This window comes from Canis lupus, chromosome 27, assembly GCF_048164855.1.
Source record: "Canis lupus baileyi chromosome 27, mCanLup2.hap1, whole genome shotgun sequence".
NCBI classification, from domain to species: Eukaryota; Metazoa; Chordata; class Mammalia; order Carnivora; family Canidae; genus Canis; species Canis lupus.
Genome location: NC_132864.1, coordinates 9,302,891 through 9,319,555, shown reverse-complemented (window position 1 = coordinate 9,319,555; position 16,665 = coordinate 9,302,891). Strand labels below are relative to the sequence as shown.

Genomic DNA, 16,665 nt, shown 5'->3' with positions numbered 1-16,665 from the left:
AGTTGATACAATACCGTAAGCTCTATTTTTTGAGATCAAAATACAGGTATAAAACAGTCAAAATTGTGTGCTCCTTAAAAGAAAAAAAATATAATCCAAAAGGATTAAATGTGGCTGTGTTGACAAGAGACATGCTTAATTAAGATAACGACATGGTAACCAGCACCCCAAACTGAAAATCTGAGTTTTAAATAAACCACAGGTTTCAGGAGGTGCTTTGACTCTAGCCTATGTCAGATCTGGGTAGAGGTCCTAGACCAAATGCTGGCATGATGAATGAGTGATTCATTCTGGGAATTTCTCTTATTTCTAAGACAGCTCTTCATGGGGACACGATGTATATGAATGTTACTAAACTGGACACAAACATTCATTCTATCCTAGAGGCAGATCAGAGGAAAGAAACATCATAAGCAGAGAAGTGGTTACAGGGAAAATATAACTAAAGATATAAAACCCAGTAATGGGGTGGGGGGGGGGTGCTCAGCAAGTCTTAAAGGGAAGAGAGCCAGTAAACAGACCATCTAAAATTATACAGACAATATACGTATTGGCTGAAGTACATCAGGCCCTTCCCATCGCCTGTGTCAGTACTGCGCACATGGTCCTGTGTGAACTTGGCAGTCCCTGTTTTGAACGTCCGAGTGTAATTCTCCAATGTTACTTAAGAAAATGAAGCCTCTTACTAAGGCCTCAAATAACCACATACCCGTAATTTTTTTTTCTTCCACAAATGGGAAGTTGGCTCCTATAAACTGCAAATCACATGCTTCTGTGCCCTGAGCTGGCAAGCCCACTGCCAGTCACATTACATCATCATCCGATCATCCGCGCAGGGACCTCCTGCCCTTCCTGGGCGAAGGTAAACAAGCCTCTCATGTGACCAGTCACCAGATGCAGCTGCCGTTAGTTCAAAAAACCACAGCTAAAACAGGATGGTGTACAGTAAGTCAGACAAGTTGGCTGGTTTGGAAAAATTCCTTAAAATGCACAAAACTGCCACTTTTTTCCTCACTATAAAAAAAAAAGTTGTATGATTTGCTCTCTGCATCTGTAAAGTAAGCTTTTCTTCTTTCAGTTCACTATTTGAAAGGACAGTGTGACCTTTGAAACAGGTAATGCACCGGGGAGGATGCAGGGGCTGGCACGATTTGCATCAGCCTGGATCACCTTGGACTCCTTAGTGGCCTACCTGCTGTCCCAGGTCAACAGAGGCCTCCCAGAGCTGCACAGCCTGCGCCCGCTCATCTCTCGCTCAGAAAGTTCCCTAAACGTCCTATGTTGGAGATAAAGGGGGAGTGACAGAGAAGCCTAAGAAGTACCTCAGAAACACAGTGGCTTCCGGAAAACAAGGGGAGCCAAGAGATGAGGAGCTAATTTCCTCTGAGGACCAGCGCAGACCCAGGTCTTGGAGCCAACCCCCTGCCCCCACACACATACAGACAGCCCCTGGCATGGAGCAGGCACCCTGGCTGAAGGGTACCCACATTTTCCTTCTAAATGCTTTTCACTGATACAGTCCACACAGAAGAGTCAACCATAAATTTTTTTAATTTTTATTTATTTATGATAGTCACACACACAGAGAGAGAGAGAGAGAGAGGCAGAGACACAGGCAGAGGGAGAAGCAGGCTCCATGCAGGGAGTCCAACGTGGGACTCGATCCCGGGACTCCAGGATCGCGCCCTGGGCCAAAGGCAGGCGCCAAACCGCCGCGCCACCCGGGGATCCCGAGTCAACCATTTTGAAACGTACAGCTCCCAGGTTTTCAGCCGACCCACACTTGAGCAACCACAAGCACTATCCAATTCCACATTTCATCACACCACTTCCCATTCCTTGTCCACTACTCCCCACTACCACTCCTCTTCCAGTCTTTATGAATTTGCCCATTCTGGGCACTTCTGTACAAGAGAAAGGAAAGAATGTGTGGTCCTTCATGTCTGGATCTTCCCCTTGGCATGGTGTTTTCAATGTTCATCCCCACTGTAGCACGTACCAGCACTCAGGGTGGAGGGATGGCCCACTGTACCATCTACTCTATCTATGCATCATGCAAGGACATCTCCACTTTTTACTTACATGCTTTAATCTCATGCAAAAGCTGAAAGAACAGTAAAGCATACACTTCTATATACACTTCACTTAGCTTCTTGGTTCTCTTTTTCTCTAGCTTCAAGGACGTTATACTTGAGAAACAAAGGCAATGTGTGTGTCCTGATTGGATTCCCAGTGTTTTTCATTTATAAATGAAATACTCTTGAGGCTTAATGATTTAAAAATAAATTGCAGCATGATAACATTTCACCCCATATGAATCTAAAAATAAAGCCACTCTTCTACATGACCACAAACCATTATCCCACCCAAGAAATTGAACATCAATGCCATTTTATCTAATGTGTGGTCTATCATCAAATTACCCTAATTGTCCCTCAAAATGGCTTTAAAAAAAAACAAAACAAAACACCAGGGATCCAATCAGAACACACACATTGCCTTTGTTTCTCAAGTCTAACATCCTTGAATCTAGAGTGGCCCTATTTCTTTCAGGATAGTGTCATATTTGAAGAGATTAGCCCAGTTAACTCACAGAAGAGAGCACTTTTTTTTTTTTTTTAACGTCGACACGTTATTACACATCCTGTCACGCATTCTCGATAACCTCTATAAGACCACTCCTTCCTTTATGAAATGTTGATTGCTCATCCATCATGGACTGGAGACAACTGACTTCATGTTGGCCTGCCCAGGTCCAAACACAGCTCCTATTGCCCTGCTGTGGTTCTGGGCCGGTCAAACGTCCTCAGCCTGTGTTAAGATAGACACATGCAGTCTGTAGAGTGTCCTGAGGCTACGAGAAGGCAAAGTAACAAGTACAGTGAGGACACGACAAACATTCACATGGCATGTGGGCCGTGTCTTTCAAGGGGCTTCACTGCGCTGCCAATGCTGCGCCTTCACTGATGACACCCAAGACGGAAGCCACGAGCCTGGGCTCTGAGACCCGACTATGACCCAGCTGTGCTAGGTAGGTCTCAGAAAGCACATCTCGAAGCCATGGTTAAAACAGAGGTCAGGAAATCAGACCCGGACTACAACCGTGGCTTGCCCACTCACTACAAGAAGTCATCTTTTGTACCTCCGCCTCCTTGGGGGAGTCAACGAGGTCATGTGTGTAACACATGCTCATTTCCTGGCGCAGAGAAGAATTTGGAACATGAGGCAGCGATCTCTCAACATTATTGAGATTCAGCAAGGCGCCACCTCACTGTAAAGGGTGGCCCGACAGGGTCCACTTAAAGCTCAGACTAAGGACAGGCACCTGCATCCTGGCTCAGTCAGGCACTAGCTGTGTGACTTTGGGCAAATGATTTACCTCTCAAGCCTTATGTATAAAATGGGCACAAGAGCAGCAGCAGCGTCACGACGACTGATGAAGCATGGAGAGAGGGCCTGGAGAACAGTAAGCCGTATGTGCCGTCACGTCAAGTTCAGCACAAACACCTGGGGATCATCTTCCCTGCGGCTGCCGACCCCACCTCCACGCTCTTCACTCTGTGTCCACTCGACCCACCTCCGTCCAAATCCCTCTCTGTAACCCGGCCAGCATGATGGACTGCCTTCTGGTACGCCTGAGGTCCTCACTTCCCTCCCTAGTCTGCACACATCACAAACTTCTTCTGTGAACGGGCGGGGCGCACACGTTTTAGGTATTGAGTCGAGAGACATCTGGCCTTTGTCACAAGTCCCCAGTTGTGCTACTGCAAGGTGACAGCGGCCACTCACAGCTGGTGCGGGCCCAGCGGGCCGTGACTGTTCCGATGAAGCTTTAATTAGGGAGACCAACGTCTGAGTTTCGTAAATTTTTCCCCTGTCACAGGAGACTCTGCTTTTTCCCTACCGCTTGAGAACCTAAGAACCACTCTCGCTGTTGGCTCGCAGGCCCCCCCGAAGCAGGAAGTGGGCAGGTTTGGCTGCCAGGACACAGCTGCTGGGCGCACCTGCGCTCGGAGGACCTGCTTCTCCAAGACGCCGCTCGACGCGGCACACCCGCAACAGCTTCCTACTGTACTCGAAGCACACCCACGAGTCTTTTAAAAGCCCCACGGGACCTGGCCTCGGCCCGCCGGTCCTTTCCCACTTCTGTTTCCCTGCAGCATAGTTGCCGTCTGCGGCTAAGCGCGCACCCTCCGCGTTGACTTGACGGGGACGCGCCGCGGCCTGAGCGTCACGTGGCCTCTTCAGAGCCCGGAGCCGCGAGGCGCCCGCCCAGGCCGTGACCCCGGGGTCCCGGGCTGGGGTCCCGGGCTGGAGCCCCGCGGCGGGCTGCCCGCAGGGGGCCTGCTCCTCCCTCTAGAGGCCTGGGTCTCTGCCTCTCTTTGTGCCTCTCATGAGTAAATAAGTACCATCTTAAGGAAAAAAAAAAGGGGGAACCGGAGCGTCGGTCCGTGGCGGCCCCGCGGCTCTGCACCCGTGGCCGAGGTCGCCCCGGGGGCCCCGGGGTGTGGTGCTCGGGGCTCGCCGCTCGCCGCCCGCCCCCCCCCCGCCCCCGCTCACCTGGTCCGCCCCGAAGGGCGTGACGTTGGCCTTGACGGCGCCCACGCCGAGGCCGACGAGCGCCAGCGCCGAGAGCGCGGCCGGGGCGCAGTAGCGGGCGGGCGCGTCGGGGCAGGGCGGCGCGGAGCAGTTGCGGAGGCGCGTGGGGCGCGGGGCCCCGCAGAGCGCGGCGCGGGGCGCGGGCGCGGCCAGCAGCGGCAAGGCCAGCATGCCCAGCAGGTAGAGCGCCAGGCTGAGCAGGATGGCGCGCGCGCGGCCCAGCTGCGCGTCGGCCAGCCAGCCCCCGAACGGCGACACCAGGTAGGCGAGGCCCACGAAGAGCAGCAGCGCCTGGCTGGCCTGCGCGCCCTCCCAGCCGAACGGCGCGCCGTTCAGGAACAGCACCAGGTTGGCCGTGACGCCGTAGAAGGCGGCGCGCTCCAGCAGCTCCGTCAGCAGCACCGCCGCGCACGCCGCCCGCCGGCCCGCGAACGCCCCCCGCCGCGCGCCCAGCAGCGGCGCCCGCTCGCCCGCCGCGCCCTCCATGCGCCCGCCGCCGCCGCCGCCGCTCGGCCGCCGCCCTTCTCGCGAGACCCGCCCGACGACGCGCCCCGGCCCGGCCCGCCCCGCCCCGCCCCGCCCCTCGCGCGTCCCTCCCGGCGGCGCCGCCGCCCTTCTCGCGAGAGCCGCTCGGCCCGCCGCCCTGGGCCGGGGGCCGCGCGCCGCCGGCAACTTCCGTTTCCGCCCGGAAGCCCGGCGGGGCGGGGCGGGGCGGGGCGGGGCGGGGCAGCTTCCGCCGGGCCGCGGTGGCCCCACAGCCCCGGCTCCGGGTGCGCGCGCCGACGGGGCTTCTGTCCCTGTGCCCGCAGCCCCGGCGACGGCGACGGCGCCCCGCGACACCCGGCCTCGCTCCGGCCTCGCTCCGGCCTCGGGGCCAGCCGAGCGGCGGGCGCGCAGGTAGGGAGCCTGCCCCCACGCTCCAGCGAGCGCCCCTGCGCCTCTTGTTCTCCCGGACGCGCGCCCCCTGGACCGCCACCCGCCCCGGGCCGGCACGCAGCAGGCGGCAGGGAGCGGCCGGAGGGAGGCCCCGGGGCTCGGGGGAGCGTCCGCCTTCGGCTCCGGCTGGGGTCCGGGCCCGCGATCGACCCCGCGTCGGGCTCCCTGCGTGGGGCCCGCCTCTCCCTCCGCCCCCGCCCCCTCTCTGTGTGTCTCTCTCATGAATAAATGAATCTTCAAAGAAAAAGAAAAAAAAGAGGAGCCCTTGCGTGCTGGAGGGACCTTCACACGGTCGTTCAAGCTCCTCGTTCTCAGCTCGGAAGCTCGGATGTCACGTTTCCGACCCCCCAGCAGAGGGCGGAGCCCTCCTCACGCCCCGGGAGCGCCCTCCACCTCTGTCTGCACAGCACCGTGTAAAGTTAGGATCGTGCGTTTTGCGAAAACGATTTAACGTGTCTTCAGACCTGGGAGGGATGGGAATTTCTTTGTCCGTCCCCCGTGGTCCAAGAACCTAGCACAAATCCTCGCAAGCGGTAAGTACATGTGGAACCCAACAAACGAATATTTGTTGATTTTTAAGTGGTGCCGAAAGAAAGTTTTATGTTCGATTCTTTTTTTTTTTTTTTTGGACTTCCCTGATGTTCTAAAGCATACATCAGTCTCCTAATTTAGCTGAAAGGCAAACCGCTTAAGATTTCTGTCTGGGGTCATACACTCAGTAGAGCGGAGTCTTCAATTAAAGGCTTTTACTTAATTCCTCGTACAAGGCTCTGCCTCTTCCACATTCTGGCTGGAATCTGAGACAGAACCTTCAAGTATTTGCTAAAAGACTGGTAAAACTGACACTCAGGCAAAGCGCAGAGTAAATAGGGGATAAAAGTTAAACCGTCTGACTTAGTGTGTGATGATTTAGTGGGAAGCCCTGGCCCGTGCGGATGTGCCATTTCAGATGACGGCAACGGAAGGGAGTTGGATTATCTCGGCTAAGAAGTATAAAGCTAAGTGAGCAAAGCGAGAGTTCAGGACGTACCCTAGGAACGAACTTTGAGCAGTCCCTCTCGTGGGTAAGGAAATCAGCCGTACCCTGCAGTCTCTGACACCGTGAAGTTGCAGAACAGTCCAGTAGGAAGAAATGGGCTGGTTTGGTCGCCTTGTTTTTTAACAGCCAAACCGGCTTTGTGACTTGCTTTGGTAAGGAGAATGTAGTGGAGTATCCCTGGGCCAGGTCTGTCCTTAAGCCTTAGGAAGGTCTGGAAGCTTCTGCTTTTGTGCCTTCAAAGCCATGAGCCACCACGTAAGCAGTCCAGGCACCTTGCTGGAGAGACGTTATTGAAGAAGACCCCGCAATCGAGTCAAGAGGTGGTCGCCATCACCCCAGCCGACCTGCCAGCTGAAGGAAGCTACATAAGTCAGCAGCAGCAGCAAGATCAGCAGAAACTGCCCCAGCTGAGCCTCAAACCAGATTACAGAATTGCGAACAAATGAAATACTTGTTACTCTAAATCACTAAGATCAGGGCAGGATCGTTAGGTAGCATCAGATAACGAAAATACACATCTTCTCCCGTGGCCACAATCTGCTGACACCAGGTAGCAGCCACTGTCTTAGGTGGGGCACATACTTTGCTTTTATCTGAATCCTGCTCACTCGCTGCTGTCCTATTTTCTTACTGCAGAGAATTTTTCTCTCTGCCCGTCTGGTGCAGTAGCCGCTAGCCACGTGTGGCTATTTGAACTTAAATTACCACGAGTTTAATAAAATGAAACATTTTGTGCCTCAGTCACACCTGCCACATTTCAAGTGCCCAGTAGCCTCCTGTGACTGGCGGCCACCATGGTGAACAGCACAGTATACATCACCCCACTGCAGAAATTTCTGTTGGGTTAGTATAAGCACTGCCTCATGCTAACGTGCAGTGGGCACCACACCCTTGATTACTACTTGTCCAACGTGCACACCCTCCTGTCCTTCCCGATTCCATTCAGCTGTCTATTCTCAATTTGTCCTCACCCCACCTTGCTCCCTACCATTTATCTATGTATCCATGTAGCTCAGGAGAAGCTGACTTCATCTTTGTTTCTAAATCTGACTATTCAAAGCCAATGCTAGTGTCTCATACCTCTTCACAGTGACTGGTTGGGAAACCCAGACTGCAACCATTCAAGACAAATTCCCCCAGGGCCCAGCAGAGGACAGATAACATAAAGTGGCCCAGTCGGGCTAAAAGAAAGGACTTGTTCCATGACTGCAAAGGAGACACACTCTTCAAATGGAGCATGGATTCACAAGCCTAAATCCCTAATTGCTGCTGGCAGCTGTCTCACAAGCACGAGAGGAACCAGCTCAGGACGTGGATGGCACAGAAAATCAGGGAGAAGTTAGACAGTAAAAGATCATAAATCCTACCCTGTTCAGGCCACTGTGTTGGGTTTTCTGTTACTTGTAGCCAAAAGCCACCTGTCATGATTCTATCAAAAAGCAGGAAAACAAAAGAATAAAAGAAGGCAGCCTTAGAGTCTCTGCCTGGCCTGTGTAACCAATGTGTGCGGAGCTCCTGTGCTAAGCCCCAAGGATTGTAACGCTAAACTGACGTGAGTTGACTCACCACTTTATGGCGTACACTTGTAATAGGCCCGTGTTAATGAAAGTAATCATGGGAGTCTCTCTTTGGCTGTTGAAATAAACAAGTAAATGACCTAACTGAAACAGCTGGTGTCTGGGGATAGGTAACATTATCTTACAGAGTATATTTCTGTGGGCTGTCTCCACCTCAAGGGCCCTCTGGGAAAGAGGACCTTTCTGCAAGAATGCTTGCAGTGTGGGCTGAAATGCAGCATGTACTCTAAGACGCTGGGCCCTTCCTTCTCTATCACCGCCTATCCCCTGTTCTTGCTCAGTGTGGAACCCATAGGAGATGCTATCTGATGGAGTGAATTCAGAAACCAGTGAGGAACTGAGGACATTTTAGGGGCTGTCAACTTTCTCACGGTATCTCTGTTTCTCATTTCACATCAGCATGGCTCAGCCCTTGCCACCGCACAGCCGCGTCTGCTTACTCAGTTTCAGCTTCCTCAAAACTTTGGTTTACAAGTAGGCATTATGGATGTCCTGTACCATCTGTGTGTCACTAACCAACTCTTCTCCACGTGTCAGGACGGCTCAATGTCAGCACTCATGGCCGATGCTTCTTCGGGCTCTCCGGTTCCATCCCAGGGATCACAAGAGGCCCAGCTCGTCTCTGTGTGCCAGGCTGTGCTGTGAGGCATTAGCTGCATTAGAGTCAGGCCATCCTGTCCATCTTTTGACTCTCCTTAGATATGGAGTAGTCATAATTTCTGTTTATTTCACAGAGTCCCTGTTGTAATAGTTTTGTCTGGCTGAAAATGTAGGTAGAAACAGAAAATAGAAGTAAAAACAGAGTCAACCCATGGGGACAGAGTTAGGCCTTAAATTCCCAAGTCCAAAACAAAGCCACACTGACCTGCTGTTGTGTGAATTCATTTAGCTCTCACAATGACTTGTGTTTTATTTTTACAGGGGAGGTGAGACTGTGTGGCCAGGATGGGTTTTGGTTTGACTTTTTTCACTCATTTTCTTTGACCATTGTTAGTAGCAACCTCTTTGGGTTCCTTTTCTCTTGTGCTTTAAAAAAAACTCTGAGACTTCTGCAAGAGTCAGGCATTCACCTACAGAAAGAGGGAGGCAGGAGAGAGAGTAGGTGAAAGAAAAGGGGCTTCTGCTTCCTTCTGTTTGAAGAAGTGCAAGACGCAGGACTGAACCTGCCTGTTCAGCTTCAACTCCACTCCTACGGTTCCTTGTAAACCTGTCTATCTGTAAAGCATTCACAAAACAGATAGTGGGCAGCTGCAGTGTATTTGTGTTTAGATGGACCCGACAGAAGAGGTCCAAGGAGAGGAACTGAAGCACGTACGTGACACCATCCAGCGTGTAGTTCTAAGCCTGTCCTATGCATGGAGAAAATAACGGATTATTCAGTGAATTCCCTTGGAATGAGCAACTATAACACGTGAGAAGAACAGGCTTCACGTTTCAAACCAGCATCCATTCCAGACAGATAAAATATTATCATGGAGAAATAAAAAAATTATAAAAAGTGTTATATGAAATGATTGGCAAATAGAGAATCTCAGGGCGGGGAAATCTTTCCTGAGCCAAACACCGAACCCATAAGCCATAACAGAAAACATCCATAAATTTGGCTACATAACGACTTAAAACTTATTTACGTTAAAAAAAAAAGGATAACTGTTGTCTGGCAGCAAACAAATTTAAAAATATTTGAAATACAAGTGGCAAAGCTAATAATGTCTTTATTTTATAAGTTCTTAGGAATCTTACGGGATTTCTTGGGTAAATACCCAATAAATAAAACTGGCAAAACGAATGGCCAGGTGTCATAGAAAATAGCTGTCCTTTGGTGCTGTTCAGCATCTCTTCTGCTAGGGGCACCTTGCTTTTCAGCTCCTGGGGTGGTGCAGGCAGGACTGGCCTGGCCAGGCTAGCTGTGGTCATGGTCACATGATCTCAGTCCATCCAATGGCAGGATTCCATCTGTTGATACAGTGATTGGCTCAGATGGACTCTGACCCATTCTGATCTAGTCAAAGCCAATCCCTTGGCTTATTCTGGAGGACCAGGAGTGAATGTTCCTTTTGTTGGATTTGTAATCCTAAAGATAGAAGTCTGGAGTTGCCAAGGGCCATCTTGTAAAACTTAAGAATGAAACAACTCAAAAAGGTAGGGATGCAGAGAGAAAGACCTTGTTTGCAATGGACATGTTCTGGGTCTAGGTTCTGCCCATCCTCTACAGGAGCTTTTTCCTGGACATTTCTGTGGTGAGCCTGTGACTTCCCTTTCTGATTAAGCAACTGTGACTTCTAGTTCCTTGCGACTGGAAAACTTCCAACTAATAGAAGCAGTACATATCCATGCATGCACCCACATGGGAAAAAAAAAAAAAAAGACCCTTCGAGGGGAAAAAAGTCAAATTACACCAGTAATTTAAAAACAAAAAGAGGGGACATGTCACTTGAACTGAAAAATAGTTTTGGCAATTGTTGGGCGGTGAAGTGAGTGTACTCAAGTGACCCGTGGAAAGGTAAATTTGGTGTAGTGTTTCTAGAGGGCAATTGGCTATGTATATCAAAACCACAGTTGCCTGCATTCTGAATGTGCAGTGCCACTGTTAGGAATTTTAAAATGCATGTGGAGACTTAGCATGAACTTAAATGTTCATGGCAATGTTGCTTAAAATAGCAAAAAGATTGGAAACAGGCATGGATTAAATTGTAGTCCATGGGTACACTGGGAAACTATGTAGTTACTCAAATGGTACCGAATTCTGAGGTAGAAACACATTCGCAGTCTAGGGTTGCAGTCTATGATCCTGTTCACATTCTCTTGTTACAAGTCACAACAACTTTGTTGCTTCAGATATCACCCATGTGTGAGCTCACAGCTGTGTGAGCCACAAGTTTGGGCATGGCTGACTGGTTCCCAGCCTGGGGTCTCAGGAGCAGAAGTGAAGGTGCGGGCTTGGCTGAGATTTCATCTGGAGCTCTTTTTGGCTTCTGTGATTGTGGCCAGATGTAGTTCTGTGAGAGGGGGTAGTAGAGGGCCCCACTTCCTGCTGGCTGTCAGCTGGGAGCTGCTCTCAGCCCCGAGAACCCCCAGTACCCCGTGCACCTGGCCGCCTTTGGCCCCAATGCCAGCAGCAGAGACTCTCCCTGACGTGCAGTCCCTCTCGCACTAGAGTCTTGATGACATCAAGAAATGCCCAGGGCCTTTACAGGGACAATGACTGGGTGAGACTCACCCTGTATGACCTCCCTATCTCAAGGGTGACTATTTTGGGAATTTAATCTACAAATTCTGCACCCCATCACCTGGATGGGCATCTGATGGAATAACTGGAAGAAGACCTAAATCAGGAGGCTAGAAATCTTGGGGCCATGTTACAATTTTGCCTACCATGATTATTAAATTTTACAAATTGAGCAAATAACCACAAAAAAACTCATATAAAGCATTTTTACTTTTTGTAGTGAAATGACAAACACAAACCAAAAAAAATTTTGTTTTGTTCATCTGCATATGTTAATTATATGTGAGTGTAATAAAAATAAAAAGGGGTGCCAGGGTGGCTCAGTCAGTTAAGCGTCCAACTCTTGATTTCAGCTCAGGTCAAGATTTCAGGGTCCTGAGATCGAGCCCTGCATCAGGCTCCATGCTCAGTGGGGAGTCGGCTAGGATTCTCTCTCGCCCTCTGCCCCTCCCTCTGCTCAAATCTCTCTCAAATTAAATCTTAAAAAATAAATAAAAGTTTAAGAATAAATAAAGGTCAGTACATACAACAGGTTGTTACTAGCAGCAGTTAAAATGTCTTCCCTTTAGGGATGCTTGGGTGGCTCAGCAGTTGAATGCCTGCATTCGGCCCAGGGCATCCTGCATGGAGCCTGCTTCTCTCTCTGCCTATGTCTCTGCCTCTCTCTGTGTCTCTCATGAATAAATAAATAACATCTTAAAAAAATAAAAATATCTTCCCTATAGTCAACCTCTGATGCACAAGCATTGGACCTCTGTCTCTTACATTATTAGAAACGGGAAGCCTTATAACTGCACCAATGCTGTCAGACGTCAAGCATTGCAATGATGAGAAGCTTTGAGATGAGCGTCCTGGTGCTGTAGAGTCAAGAACCTGGTATGCCCCCCCACACACACACACACCCTTCAGCACAACAATGGGAAGTCCTGCTTTTTTGCCAAAAGCTCAAAGGGAAAACTGTCTAGTTCGAGTTGACTTCCCTGTGTTCATTAGGCATGACAGGAAGAAACTAGTTACTTGAGACCAATAACTTGTTCTTGCATTTGGTCATGTAGGACTGCTGTCAGTGAGAGACAGGAAAAGAGAACGTAACCAGGCCTCTCAGACCACAGTTCTGCCTGTGGCTTCTGTTTTTAGGACGATCTCTTTCGCTCTCTCTCTCACATACACACACACACACCCCTTGTATTTATAGTTCTCAGTACTACGGTAGGGAAGAATGATGGTACAGAGATTGGGATCTGCTAGAAAAAGAGAATGAGAGTGCCCCACTTGTTAATGTCATGAAGGCAAAAAAAAAAAAAAATAAAAAAGATGTCAGGTGCTGTTTTTTTATCATGAGCCATTTCTAAAGTCAATATGCAAAAAAAAAAAAAAAAGGAAGAAGAAAAAAGATGTGGTGCTGATTTTTATCATGAGCCATTTCTAAAGTCAATATGCCCATGGTGCTCTCCCCTGAAATGCTATCACTTTTCAGAGTAGATAATATACACAGGGTAGATAAATAAACTTTCATTTTTCCCTGGTGCCGTGAACTAGAGAAATAGTCTGAGCAAATACTATGATGAAAGAAAAAGCAGATTTTGCTTTACATATATTTTAAGACCCTTGAGTTAAAAGCATCTAGAGAAATCTTAGGAGATGCTTACAGCCTTTTCTGTTCTAGTCTTGCCCCCCCTAATTATTTTTATATTATCCCATAGTAGCACATTTGTCTCTGTACCCTTTTCTATTATCTACTTGGGAGAATCATAACTAACTTTACCAAAATGAACTAATTAGCTATGATACTGTTTACAGTCTTGTCTTATAAATGAGTGAACTGAAGCAACGGATGAATACAGTAATGGGCCCTCACAGATACGTCAGAACCTTTCACTAACTTACAGAGCAGGTGTATTCCAGAAAAATCGAATAAAAGTGAATTTCAGTCTAACAATTCTATTGTAGCACCGACTTCCATTAAAAAATCAGGAATGCATTATCATAGGAATAAAATTTCACAGCAGTGCAAATCCAGTGATTTCCTTTAATTCAACAAACATCCACAGAGTGTCTTCTCTACATACAACATCATTCCAAGCAAGTGGAGGTTGCAGCCACGAGTGAACTCAGACCCAGTGGAGAGGGAGGGGCCAGCTGCTCTGTGATTATTAGAATGGGACCAGCACAGGGGAAGGGACATGGGTGTAGGAAGAGTGGTGAATAGTCCCTGGTGTGTGCGGCAGGGCCTTCATACACACAGTCATTTTTGAAACGCGCCAGTTAGTGGGTCGAGTTGCCCAGATAGATATATCCACATCCAAGTCCCTAGAACCTGTGTTATCTCTTAGTGACCACCATTTGATTCAGGGCAGCAGTGCGCCCAGCTAACAGACTGCATTTCTTGGCTGCCTTGGATGCAAGATGTGGTCATGTGCACAAAAAGATAAAGGCCTCAGGGTTGTATGACACTCCAGGAGGAGCTCCTAAAGTTAAACGCACCATTTTGGGTGCATCCTTTTCCTTGTCCTCTCTGCTGAGTATGAACGTGATGTGCGGGGCTCCAGCAGCCATGCTGCTCTTTATGACCATGGGGAGAATGGAGGCCATGGTTATAAAGGTGCTGGGGTGCTGGAGCGAGCGAGAGAGAAGCCTGGGTTCCTGGAGACTGTCGAACCGAGAAATAAACTTCAATGTCTTCTTAACGTTCAGGCGGAGATCGTGAAGGAATTGACGTGAGCCCTCAGGTCCCATCCGTCAGATGATAGCAGGAGGCCACTAGACTGATGGGACTCCAGGGCCTTGTGTACCAAGCCAAGAGGGAACCCTGTCAACGCCTCATGGTTAAGGTCACAAAATTGGAAGTAAGAATGACCAATCACAAATAGCCAACCAGGCTTTAAGCTGGAGCCAATTAATAATATACTTCCTTTGTTTCAGCATTTTCTGTATAAAAGCCTCTCCTGGATCTCCTGCTCCCCACCAGCCACTTCCAGCTTAGTACTGCTCTATTGAAATCAACTTTTTCGCAAATAAACTTAAAATGTTTAATGTGCCTCAGTTTATCTTTTAACACATCTAAAGGGCACAGCTCCTTCTTAGATCTAGTCCGTTTTGGAAATGATGGCTTAAGATTGCCACATTTCTGATTTTTCCAGCAACGTGCGATCCCCGGTGCTGACAGCCCTAGGACATCTCTGACCACCCTGGTGCCAGTAAGAGTCTATCCATGGCCGCCTTTGGTTCCAGAGGGAGGCAATGCGGTCACCCCTGCTGTGGCCCCCGAGGAAAGGGATCCAGCACCTTGTAGATCCCAAGGGGGCAACCTGCAGGTACCCCCGGGCCCTGTGTGGGGTGGGGGGCGGGGTTGGTGGTAGCAGACCATCGTCTTTGTGGGAAGGGACTCGTAGGCACCCCTGCTGTCCCCGGGAGGGGCCCCCTAAGAGCGGCCCTCTTCTCCCCTGGACCCATGAGACGGCGCCCTCTGTCTCTTCTGGTTCCCATGGGAGGGGACCCGAGGACCCCGCGGTGCTGGCCCCGGGGAGCGGTGCTGGGGCCGTGGCCCGGGGAGCTCCGGGGTCCCGGTCCCTTGGAAGCGGTCTCGCGCGCCCTCCCGCCCCCGCTGCTCGCGCGCCCAGGTCCCCGGCGCCGAAATCCCGTGAGCGCGGGCGCGGCTTCGGGAGCGGCGGGCGGGACCCACCGAGCGCCACCGCCCGCGGCCGGGCGTCCAGTCCCGTCCGGCCCGGCCCGGCCCCCGCCCCCGCGCCCGCGCCCGACCGGCGGCGGCGGGGACGGCGGAGGCATGCGGCTCCTGTTCCTGGCGGTGCTGCGGCGGCACACGGGCAACGCCGTCACTGCCGAGCGCGTCCGGTAGGTGCGGGCCCCGGCGAGCATCCGCGGCGGGGCTCTCCGCGGGGCCCCTGAGCGCGCGCCCAAACCGCCCGGCCTGCGCGCGGGGGCGGGGGGCGCGGGGGGCGCGGGGGGCGCGGGCGCCGGGATGCGGCGGGGGCGCGCGGTCAGGGCGGCCGCAGCCCGGGCCCTCCGCGCCCCGCAGGCCTCTGGGGTTGCCTGGGGGGGGCGGCGCGGCCGAGAGGCGCGGGGCGGCAGGAGGGCGGAGAGGGCGCCGCGGGGGCTGCCGGCTGCTGCGCACGCACACGGATGCCCTGCGTGGGAGGAGGGCCGCGGGCCCCGGGCTGGGCGAGGTGCACCCCGGGGGCCCGAGAGCGAGCGCAGGATGCCCACGGCGCGCTGTGCATGTATGACCGTGAGCGGCTCGGGCTGCGGGTGCGCGGGGGCTGCTTCAGGCTGGGGGCCCTCTGCACAGGGGCCGAGCGCGGAGGGGCCCCTGGAAGCCTGGGGCTGGGGAGACCTTCGAGGCCGGGGTGCGGCAACGTGCAAGCCCTCCCTCGTCCTCCGTGGGCCCTGACCTCCGCGGGGGCCCCTTCCCGCGCCCCCAGCATTCCAGGTTCCCATCTAACTCTTCCCGTGTGCCCACCTTCCCAGCGCTCACCTTGTTCTGCAGTTGTCTTGTCGGGTGTTTTCTTGTGTTCTCAAGGCGCTGTAGGCCCCGCAGGGCAGACTTGGAGCAGATTAGTGCCTGGAGCCTAATGGAAACCTTTTTTTTTTTTTTTTTTTATATAACTGACTTGCTTCATAAAATTTCTCAACTCACTTCCCCTCTATCGGTTGGCTTCCCCATCATTAAAATGAGCGATTGGGGCAAAGCCAACTCTTTAATTTGTCCCTTTCCACAAAAGGATGCTACAGTTCTCCTCCAGATCATAAGTGGCAATGTGATAGAGGATAAATCAGTTTTCTGAGGTGTACAATTAGGATTTCACAATGAAGATTTTCATCTACAGGTTTATCTTCGATCTAATTTCAGTGCCCCTGCTTTCACTCCTGGGCACAAGGAGGGAGGAAGTGCAGTGTGGCCTCTGCTCTGATGAAGCACATTCCAACAGGGGAGAGAGACTGCAGGAGTCCACAGAATTACAGGGGGCAGTTTCAGGCCTTGACTAGTGCCAGGGGTGGGGAGGCTCTCTGACATGGTGAGATTCCAGCTCAAACCTCTGTGACCAAAGGGAGCAGCCACTCCGATCTGGGAGGATGGTTTGGGAGGGGCTAACAGCCAGAGAACAGGTCCAGAGGCCAGACAGAGCTTGATGTGCCTGAGAAACAGAAAGAAGGCCAAGCTCTCTGGAATCTAGTGCCTGGAGGGGGTGAGTGCAGAGAAAGGAGATCAGAGCGAGATGCCAGGTCCCATAGGAGAACTAGAGAAAGCATCTCTTTATTTAACATTT

The 16,665-nt window shown here is 51.5% G+C and overlaps 2 protein-coding genes and 1 long non-coding RNA gene across 10 annotated transcripts in view; 1 reads left to right on the top strand and 2 right to left on the bottom strand.

Moving 5' to 3' along the window:
• Positions 1–5,085, bottom strand: part of SLC15A4 (solute carrier family 15 member 4) — a 28,244-nt gene extending 23,159 nt beyond the window's left edge. Inside the window, exon 1 of the mRNA XM_072802139.1 lies at positions 4,561–5,085. Coding sequence (XP_072658240.1) covers positions 4,561–5,085 — 525 coding nt within the window. The remainder of the gene's footprint in view (positions 1–4,560) is intronic.
• Positions 2,563–4,479, bottom strand: LOC140619162 (uncharacterized). The gene is made up of 2 exons (XR_012019091.1): positions 3,380–4,479; positions 2,563–2,811 (listed from the first exon to the last, which is right to left on the bottom strand). It is a non-coding gene; the product is annotated as an uncharacterized lncRNA (long non-coding RNA).
• A 9,520-nt stretch (positions 5,086–14,605) lies between the features above and the next one.
• GLT1D1 (glycosyltransferase 1 domain containing 1) overlaps positions 14,606–16,665 on the top strand; it is an 86,953-nt gene continuing 84,893 nt past the window's right edge. For 3 of the 8 annotated variants that reach the window (XM_072802142.1, XM_072802141.1, XM_072802143.1), the window contains exon 1: positions 15,078–15,232. In XM_072802142.1, coding sequence (XP_072658243.1) covers positions 15,165–15,232 — 68 coding nt within the window. In that variant the 5' untranslated portion in view covers positions 15,078–15,164. Of the gene's footprint in view, positions 14,695–15,077; positions 15,233–15,519; positions 15,619–16,665 lie in introns of those variants that run through there. The other 5 variants (XR_012019089.1, XM_072802140.1, XM_072802146.1 and 2 more) reach the window with 3 other exon arrangements.